General features: G+C 37.0%; 1 protein-coding gene across 1 annotated transcript; it reads right to left on the reverse strand.

The window, feature by feature from the left end:
• Positions 1–249: 249 nt before the first annotated feature.
• Positions 250–9,875, reverse strand: LOC140143455 (transmembrane protease serine 11C-like). Its single transcript, XM_072165288.1, has 7 exons — positions 9,627–9,875; positions 7,144–7,375; positions 6,108–6,446; positions 4,490–4,685; positions 3,469–3,758; positions 1,763–1,893; positions 250–1,362 (listed from the first exon to the last, which is right to left on the reverse strand). The coding sequence occupies exons 1-7, from the start codon at positions 9,651–9,653 to the stop codon at positions 1,177–1,179; spliced, it is 1,401 nt and encodes a 466-aa protein (XP_072021389.1). The 5' UTR covers positions 9,654–9,875; the 3' UTR covers positions 250–1,176.
• Between the last annotated feature and the right edge of the window lie 776 nt (positions 9,876–10,651).

A 10,651-nucleotide genomic window follows, 5' to 3' on the forward strand; every position in this document is an offset into this window, starting at 1 on the left:
ATCGGAGGAATTACTGGTTAGGAGCTGTTAGGAAAATAGCACGTCCTTCCGAAAACAAAGTAGGCCTAGCCCGTCTCGGACGTGTGGACGGGCTTTATTTTACGCACTACACATAAAATTATGCGCAGTGGTATAGTAGGCCTATAGGCAAAATCCGTCACTCCTGAAGTCAAGGGGCTAAGGGCCATCTTCCCCCAAAAGCGAAACAAACAAGAAAACCGAAATCGATTATTGCTTCGTTTATTAAAATAAACATATTATTTCTGTTACGCACACACATTCTTAAATTAAATCTCCATGCATAAGAGGGTCCAAACCTTTTAAATAATACATTAGTTTATAAACAATAATAATTAGATTTGATAAGAGTCCAGCTCTTAAAAGGGTCCTGCCCTGTTGCATTAGCGATATTCCAGTTGAAGTCCATACACCCCCTGGAAGACATCTGTGACGACCTTAATCTCCCACACAAAGGGTGTAGAATCAAAATGGAGTGAACTCCACTTAAGATTCACCTCCCTTTGTGGAAGATTAAGGTCACGTGTTTCATCGGGTGTGGATGGGTTTCAACGCACACATAATTATATTTTTAAATAAAATATCTCGCATAAATGGGTCCAGCCCTTTTAAATAATACATTGATTTATAAATAATAATTTATATAAATATTAAAGATTTGATAAGAGTCCAGCTCTTAAAAGGGTCCTGCCCTGTTGCATTGCGATATTCCAGTTGAACTCCACCCCCTGGAAGCGAAGACATCAGTGACCTTAATCTCCTACACAAGGGGTGAGAATGTCAAATAGAGTAAACTCAATTTGACATTCACACTCCCTTTATGGAAGATTAAGGGAATCTCTTTCATCGGGGGTATATGGGTTTCAACTGGAATAGCTCATTATAGCACACCTTTCTTATAATAACGTATAACTAATAAGATTCAATATCATTTCTTATTATCATAATTATGTAAATTGAAACAATGACCTGAAAATTTCACTTTCTTTCATGTTGGGCTATAGTGCATTTCTTGCGGGTATGATAAAGCAACAATGCAGGTGAAAATGGTTCAAAACTTCAAACGTTTGGATCGAAATTACACCTTTTTTTAAGGTGGGACAAGCTTTTATTTCTTTTGCTTCCTTAAGTAATAGATTATCAACTCTTTTCTGCCTTTTACAGATTGGTTTCACCCATCTCTGAGCGAATCCACGAGTATAATTTAGACACTCGCGCCAGAACATCAGGATATGCCGGATTTGCACAGCCAATTCCAAAACTTGTAATACCGACCAACTCCCATACGTCACCGCTGGCAGTGCCGCTAGTCTTACGGCACATCATGGGACCACCACTGTCACCCTGTGGAACACACAAAATTGGGAAATGTGTATTTAGCAAATTGCAAGGAGAACATTAAGAAAGACATAAACATTAAAGTTTTCATTTCTTAAAACCATAATATGATTGCCGTCAAATTTTAATTTGTTATACATTTACCAAAATTATAAAAAATTCGTGAAAACTATCAGAAAGATTTTCTGTCCATTTTAAGCCGAAATAACAAAGTGAAATAAATCACACGGTCTAGATTTTGACAGTTTAATGTGGAATTTTATCATGCCCATTTAGGTGCAAGTTGGGACATGTGTAAACATTACAAATATGCCAAAAGATATTATAAGATGGTACTTTATGGCTGCAAGTACCATCTTAATACTAATATGTTAATATTTAAGGAAAACATTGTGTCTTTGCTTACCTGACATGATCCTGAATTGTTGTTTGTATCGGTGCATATCATTTGTTCTGTAATCCCTCCATACGCAGCATCACATCTTTGATTGCTAACTAATGGTGATGCAACCTGTTGTAGGGTTCCGGGTGAAGGCCCTGAAATTATAACATAATGAGTTAAATGAATAAGAACTTCAAAGTTCAAAAGTTTAATTTAAAGGCCTATTCAGTGACCAGTTTGCTCATTCGTAAAATCGTAAAATTCATCATCGAATTTACGAATTTTTGTTTTGATAGTATCATATTTGGGTTTTTTTGATATTTTTGATGTTAATGTGTGCAATGTTTAAAAATTGTAAAGGACCCCTTTGGAAATAAGCCCTTTTTAGGGCATAAAGGGTTATCCTATGCATATCTGCAATTGTAATTTTAAATGTAATTTTATTACGCATGACTAAACTCAAATCAAATCAAATCAAATCGAATCATCAACTTCAGTGTTTTGCACATTTGTTATGTTAGTAACATCCCAGCAAACACAAAAACGTTTTATAAACGTTTTAAACAAGTTATATTTTGGGTTTTGTTTTAGGTAAAAACGTTTTAATAACATTAAATGTCGGGTAATATAAAGGTCATGAAAACGTTTTAAAACGATTTGTATGAAAACACACTACAACAATATTATAAAATGTTTTCAAAATGTTATAATAAACTGTTTTATGCAAATATTTTTTGCCAAATATTTTGTCAACACTTAAGGGATGGGGTATGAACGTTTGGACAGTATTTATTGTGGGACATTAGAGCACATCAGGCATATCGAATTGCATTCTGAATACGAAGAATGTCTTTCTGATATCAAATAATTTAGATTTTTTTGTGAATTCGCAATGCAATGTAATACACATTTAACAGTACTCGAAGTAAACGTTATAAATCTGATGATTTATACTTAAAGTGTATGTAGGTGGGATGAAAAGCCGACGATCAATTGAAAATTTTGACCATATCTTCAATATGAAAGGTCAAAATTTTCAATTGATCGTCGGCTTTTCCTCCCAGCTACATAGGCCTACACTTTAAGAATATATCATTAGATTTATAAATGTGAAAAATATCAAATTTTAATAATTTGTCATAAAATTTGTATTATATCGTGAATTTCAAAAATGAAAATTATTTGATATCAGAAAGACATTCTTCGTATTCAGAATGCAATTCGATATGTCTGATGTGCTCTCATGTCCCACAAAAATACTGTCGAAACGCTCAAAACGCTCATTCCAGATCCCTTAAATAACATCATGTTAAAATATTTGCAGTAGGTTATCAAAAAAAATGTTTTTAATGTTATTAAAACGTTTTAGGCCCTTTATATAACCCAACATTTAAACGTTTTCTGGCAACCTTTTATAACATTTTGCGAATGATGTCGAAAACGTTTTGTGTTTGCTGGGATAGATGTGCTAACATAATAAGCTGCTAGGAAATCAGACAGTAATATCTCTGAGAAATTAGCTACATGTTTGAATTGAACTTTGTCAATACTGCTGTTTTCCTCGTTTTGTTGTTGTTGTTGTTGTTGTTGTTGTTTTTTTGCCAAAATTTGTTAATCATCGTCAATGACCAAAATGTGTGTTGGTTATTGTGATCGCTATTAATATTTGATCATTGTGTGAATAATAAAAAAGATTGTTAGATATTAAGCCACACATCATGCCTACTTACCCCCAGAGCTTGTTGCACCCCATCCAACCACATAACAAGGGTTCGGAATCGTCTCAGTAGATTGGAAGGCAGTATGCTCAAATACATTAGAGTTAACACAAACGGGTGTTATATCTACGGGGGTAGCCAGCCTCAACAAGGCAATGTCGTTATTGGTGGTGCCACTGTTGTAATTGGGATGTGAGATAATGTTGGTTGTAGTTACTTCTACGCGTGTAGGGCTGGGTGGTGCGTTTTGGTCTAATTGTCCAAAAGTGAGTCTTAGTGGCGTAGTGGGTGCAATTCCTTCCCTGTGTAACAAAGGAAAAAGGAAAAAGGAGGTTGTTAGCTTAAATCAACGAAACATATCATCAATCAATCAATTATCTCCATAAATTGCCAAAATCATAATACATGCTCTAGTGGCGCTCAGTGGAGCCAAAAAAAAAATCGCGGGGTTCTTCCTGGTTGAAGGTGTACGGGTGGGTTTCAGTGAAGACCGATGCGCGCAATTTGGTGCTTTTTGTAAAGAATGGGTATACTGATAAAGCTACGCGTCCTGAAAAAAGATAAGAGAGTTGAAATCCATACACCACCATCAGGAAGACATTCAGGTAACCCAATTTGAAATTTACATTAATGTCATTTTATCTATAGGGCATTAGCGCCAATCCGGCTTGAAATGTGGGAGGGACAACCGGCCCAAGTTGTTAAAAAGTGGCTGAAAAGTACAAAAAATGGGTCAATTTGCCGAAAGGTGGGGGGGGGGGGGGCACGTTCCCCTGCCACCCCCCCCCCCCCGGATTGACGCCCACATGCTATAGGGGGTGTATGGATTCATAAGCGGCGGAAGAAGGTGGTGTGGGACGTGTCCCCGTGTGTCCCTCACTAAATCTTCTTCTTTCGGGGGATGCCCCCTAAAAATATAGCCCGAAAAACACGGTGTTTTTGACCAAAATAGGGTAAAATTACAAAATTTTGCATACATATTGACAAAGTTAGTTTTATATTTTTCGGAATCGGTAGTAGAGATAAGACTTACACACAATGAGCTGCAGTCACTGCCCACCGTGGACTGATAAGCTCAGCACCGCAAAAGAATTGCCCATTCGAGGTAGACAAGTATGGTGCCCAGGGCCACACCTTTTCATTTGCCACAGTATCGCCATTGACAATCCTGATGTCTGGGCTGGCATTGCCTCGTCCACATATTGATTCGAGTCCGACCCATGTCAAACCTGTAGAAGTTATAAACCAAAATCAGTTTAACATGTTTAAGGTATGATTTGTAGGCAGGTTATCAAAAAGCGCGATGTTGTTTACAACGGTTGAACCGCACTGCACTTCGGTTATTTCAAAAAATGCGATTGTGTAGTCTGTTTTTTACAGCCTGTATGATTGTCCCTAGTTTAACATTAATGCCTGATCTTTTTCTCGAGTTCATTTTTATCTTATAGAAAAAAAATCAACGCATTTAGGTTCTCTGAACTAGTTTTTCCACCTTTTCGATGACGTTGCGCCATCAAAATGCAAAATTATGCATTTCTGAATCAATTTCCAATTGTGTCATGTGATTTTGCAGAATGATTTAACATATTTGAACAAGAAGCTCTATTTCATTTTTAATGAAACATTTACTTGCTATATTTATATAAAATCAAAATAAAGAAAAGCTTCGGTTACAAAGTTATTTTGAGCATGTTGAATAAGCAAGTAAGCATTTAATATAAATCTTTGACTTTGGACAAAATAATGGGCTATTTCAGTTGAAATCCATACACCCCCGATGGAAGACATGACCTTAATCAGTGTACATCGGTTATATATATAAATGCGCTTTTATAAATACGCACGTGACCACCTCCGCGCTGCCATAACAGCTTATAGACAGTAAGTCTCGAAGTGACCTTCTACATAGCGAGCGGTCTTCCTATACATTTGAGACTGCTGTGCAGCAAAATTGTCTATTTTGTTCATTTTTGTGATTAAATTGTAAACGTTTCCGTCTTTGAATATTTTTTTTCGTCGTCAAAGACTTTCAAAATGTTGTTTTTGATAATATATTACAAATTCGGAATTGCAAAATGTGTAATAATTTTGCAATTCAATTAACACTTAAATTTGATGATATTATATCTACAGAGTTCCTATCCCTTTCTGTATAGTGGTCAATGCATGAGGATTTGGTCACACTTGCTGGTCTTGGTATGTCGTGCCCATGTGTCACGTGCGTATTTATAAATATAACCGAAGTACACTTGTGAAGAGATTCATCAGGTTTGTAGATAATTATAATTTGAAGTTTTCATTATACAAAACCAAAATTTTTTGACACTGACCTGACAGTTTCGTATGTCTTGGTCGACATACTTCTTCAGAGTGATTGGTATCCCATCATCCTCTGTGCTGGTGGTAACACAGCTCCATCCCTTGGGATTCTATTTCGGTTTTGTATATGAAAACTTCAAATTATACCGAAGTACACTGTTAATCTCTTACACAGGGGGTGCATATTTCAAATAGAGTCACCCATTCAGCATGTTCAGGTAACCCCATTCGAAATCTACGTTGTGTGGAAGACTAAGGTCTTGGCTTCTGTAGCGAATGTATAGATTTCAATTCAAATAGAATAGCCAAATAAATGCTAGAATTATTCTTACCACTGCCTGGTTGAACAGGTGGAGGTTGAGTAGCTGGGGGCTGACCTGGGTTAGATGGTGGTTGACCTGGGTTAGATGGTGGTTGACCTGGGTTAGATGGTGGTTGACCTGGGTTAGATGGTGGTTGATCTGGGTTAGATGACCAATAATAGTACCAAGAGGAGTATGAGTCATCAGAAGAAGACGGGTAGAACCAATACCAATATTTATTTTCTGGTGCGTCGTCTTTGACATCTTCTTCTGTGGTGGTTGTGGGACGCGTATGGTTCAGATGATGACGATGGTGATGTCCACCTGTGGTGTTATGTCTTCCTTCATCGATATGAATCTCGCGATCATCTGAGAAAGGAAACAACAATAGATAAATCATTGAAGTCATATTATCTTGTGTTGGAAGTGAAACTGAACTTGCTTATATACTTAGGAATTGCGGTGGTGTGGCCTGGTTTTTGTATTAACCGGGAGTGGGAGGGGAGCACAAACTAGTGAATGTACCCACGAAAATATTATTTTTTACCGATTGAAATTGTGACTTGAAGACCTCACAGACTTACAGATTTCTAGAAATTTATCAACGCAAATTGAACATTTATATACCAATATCATTCAATGCGTTAAATTTGGTTAATTTTGAATGTAACCAGGCGAAATGGAAGAATCACATCTCAGATGGTTCTTTCCCGTGGACAACCTCTCAAATTATGAAATTATTGATCGCAGCTTTTTTCACAAGGGATCGAGCTTCGTCTACCGACGACCTGTGATATGCCGATGGTCCATGATTTAATAGCGACTTGCTCAAGCAAAATTTAACGAGACTGACGTAGTCCTACTGAAAATACAACGACCAGGGGCGTATCAAGAGCCTCATCAGGGGCACATCATGATAGGGGAGTGTGGGACCCTTTAACATCTCCTTTATGCTTTATCAGCCCTGTCCCTTTTTCGGTTTTTTTTTTCTCGAGCTTCCTCCACCCTGTCCACCCGCTTGCTACGTCCCTGAATAACGACGTAAAACAATGTAAGCCCTACTTACGATGCATTCCCAAAGAAAATATCACAACTGTCGCTACGATCATTCCTACTAGTAAAGCTGATAGAACCAACGCAGATATTGCAATTAGTCTCTTTCCGCTATGGCTGCAACAGGTGATAGGCTTTTGGATATCGTCGGACGTTGTCGATAGTGGCACTTTGGTGTCCTGTGTAGGAGGTGGTTTGGATATAGTTGACGGGAAACTGAATCCACTCTCGAGATCAACATTCATCTGAAACGCAAATCACAATTATGTCAATGCATTATAATATTACACAGTGACTATGAAAATGTGGTTTATTTGGCAAACTGTTGGCAATAGTTTTTTGCACTGAATAGACATGTCTTCAAGACACAGTTTAAGACATAGGGCCTATAGACGCGTCAACTAGGAAGCCGAAGATATGTCCAACCAGCAGACAAATCATAAGATCCCCACAAATCATAAGATCAACACGCGTCTCAAACCTCATAACCTGGCTTCAATATACACCGTTTTAGTTGCGTTTTATTATTATTGAAGACATTTCTATTGCAAGCCACTATTTGCCATACTCTATTTCACTACCTCCAGTCAGCGGCACTAGCTTTGAAGCTCAGCTTGTTCTGCGTTAGCTTAGCGTTAATTGGTGCGCGTACATACTTTTAAGTGCAAGATCAAAGTAGTGAATATGTACACGAAAGAAATAACGCTAAGCTAACGCAGCACACGCTGAACTTCAACGCCAGTGCCGCTGACTGTCCAGAGGTAGTGAAATAAGTTACGAAATTTTAGTTCCTATTTTGAGATAAACATCTGTGCATCGAATTTTCAAGATGAGACCTCATTCGTGACAATAGCCCAACGTTTCTACCAATAATGGCGAGCCTTGCGATTGAAAAAGACGTTGATTTCAAAGTTGCACTGAACAGACACAGCTACTTAAACAATTGAGATCTCTTCATGGATGGTTTTGGATCACCAGCCCTATTATTGCAAAAGGGAATATATCTTCTACGTACATCATTAGCAATACTTTTTTTATTATTTCTTTTTCTCTTTAGTTTTTCATATAATGATTCACGTGGAAAAAGATATTAACATACAAAGATATTAAAATGTGTTACTGTTTTTGAAGTATTGTAAAAAGCAAGATCTTATCATAGTAACAAATAGCCTATAGACGAATCCAATTTCACGCATTCCTACACCTCAATAGCAGCCATATTTGGGTCCCCGTCGGCTCCATCTCACCTAAAATGTGACATGATGCGGCCTTGGAGGGTATTTTAAGCTGCATTCTATCACCCGTGTTACACGTAGACAAAAGAATGATGACAGTTTACAACACAAAAGAATCTAACATCGAATTTTAAGCGGCTTTAATCCACCCAATTGGGCAGTCACAACACCAGTTTGGTGCTGCGGGGACCCAATCATGGCCGACCAAATCCTGACCATGACTTGGCTCGTTGGACTCGTCTATAGATACTGCTTCTTACTTGAGACATAATGTACGATCTCATAATTTAAAAAAGTGGTAACAATATTTGTTCAACCCTGATTGTTTCGCTACAATTATTTGCAATGTTTACACCAGTCGGCCCTGATTTGGTAAAATGATCTAACTTGAAATTAAAATTGCTGTTTCGAGAAAAAGAGGCGTTAAAGTTTGAACACTTGACGTTTTTCTTTTTGAATAAAATAAATTATTAAACAGATCTAATGTCTTAGAAAATATAAAAATCTCATTATTTGGTGGCATGGTGGTGATTTGAGGATGTCACCAATGGAAAGAGCGCCCTCACATTACCCATGATATTGATTTATCTCAAAATTTCCAAATTTCAAGTTAGATCGTTTTACCAAATCAGGGCCGACCTGTCCCAACTTACACCAAAATTGAAGTAGCCAAATTCGTTGTGATTGTAGGTCGTCAATGAAGCAATTTGGACATTTAACGTTAAACGTCTGAAATAGCCAGTGAGGTTTCTTTCAATTTTCCTCGTTATTTCGGCCTTGAAATGGACAGAATCCTTTCCTAACAGTTCTTACTAATTAGGCCTATTTCAGCATTTTTGGTATAAAAGAATTTAAGCAAAATTTGACGAAAATCGTACATTTATAGCCCTTTCGCAATTTCTGAAATCTCAGACTGCGCATCATCTGCGCACGAACATCCGAGTCTAACCCAATCTCCTCCATTGGCGATGCGTGTGATTAACCGCGCCTGAAAGGGATTCCCCATGATTTTACTTACCTGTTTTCACACTAGCAGTTTCTAGCTATAGCTCATCAAAAGCTTCGCTGTCGTATGCAAGTGTTCAGAAAACATCAACACCAAAAATTTCTCACACGGAGGAAGTGTTTTTTACGAAGTACGAAATTTATCCTCATTGAAATACCGCGAGTCCTCAATATTTATCTCTCATGGATATTACCCACAATGCACTTTGATCTGAAATTGCGACTACGTAATAATTATAATATTGAAAAAACTTACCATTTTAGTGTTTGTTGAAGCCATCATGCACTATGATCGTAATTGTCACTGTATAACTAAATTTTTCACCAAGATATTGTAAGTACTGGTACAAGTATGCAGATGAGAATGATCAACTAATCGTTGTCTTCTCTTTATATACATTTTGAACACTTTCAAAAATGTCTTTAAAATATTGAAAATTGCACGGTAATGCTGATTAATACTAACTGACATGTAGTAACGTCACAGTTAGCTCTTCACCCAGTGACTCGATATTACTGTTTGGTTGTTTAAGAAAACTGACTGAGCATTATGGACCGTTTTGTCGAAAACCATTGGTGCTTGTCACTACGCAATACGCTTGACTGATCCCAACTTGACAAATTGCCCTTAATTCAGGTACAATGCTACACCTGATTCCAGAAAAATACTATTTTTTTGAAATTGAAAAAACCCAAAAACATAATCATATCTAAATCCCCAGTTTAATCTGTTCGCAATTTGAGGGAAATGGGCCAATACATGTAATTTTGCATGTTTTCGTATTGCAGTCACAAAATTCTAAGACTTGGCACAAGTCTAAGCATTCAAAATCTTGAGTATAGGCTAAGACTGTAAGAGTTATAACTCATGATTTTAACATTTTATGTTAATTGTACTACGTGGTTATGAAAAAGATTAGAAAATGTGTTCTTCAAAATGCATTCTTTGTACAAGTGTTTTGGCTTAATTGTCACAGCGTACGAAAAATGACCTAAAACGCATGTTTTTGGACCTTATTTCCTAAAATTTACCAAATATTAAAATTAGACTTTCATTGGAAGTTAGAACTAACTAAAGGATTATGATTTAGCTGTGTTTCGTTTGGCAAAACAGGATAATATTTTTTTTAAATCCCAAAATATTAGTGCTGTATTTTTCTGGAATAGGGAGTAGTAGTAGTAGTATATCTCTATTAGCCCACAATGTTCTCACTTTAATGAAAAATTCAATAACCCTCATCAAAGAACTTACATAGGTCTAATTTTGACCTCAGGTTGTGG

Source organism: Amphiura filiformis, unplaced genomic scaffold (assembly GCF_039555335.1).
Source record: "Amphiura filiformis unplaced genomic scaffold, Afil_fr2py scaffold_22, whole genome shotgun sequence".
Taxonomy (NCBI): domain Eukaryota; kingdom Metazoa; phylum Echinodermata; class Ophiuroidea; order Amphilepidida; family Amphiuridae; genus Amphiura; species Amphiura filiformis.

Coding starts and splice junctions, on each gene's coding strand:
- LOC140143455 (XM_072165288.1), bottom strand. CDS start 9,653: ATGATGGCTTCAACAAACACTAAAATG. Junction 7,376..9,626: donor CTTCAACAAACACTAAAATG/GTAAGTTTTTTC, acceptor TTTGCGTTTCAG/ATGAATGTTGATCTCGAGAG. Junction 6,447..7,143: donor ATTTTCTTTGGGAATGCATC/GTAAGTAGGGCT, acceptor TTCCTTTCTCAG/ATGATCGCGAGATTCATATC.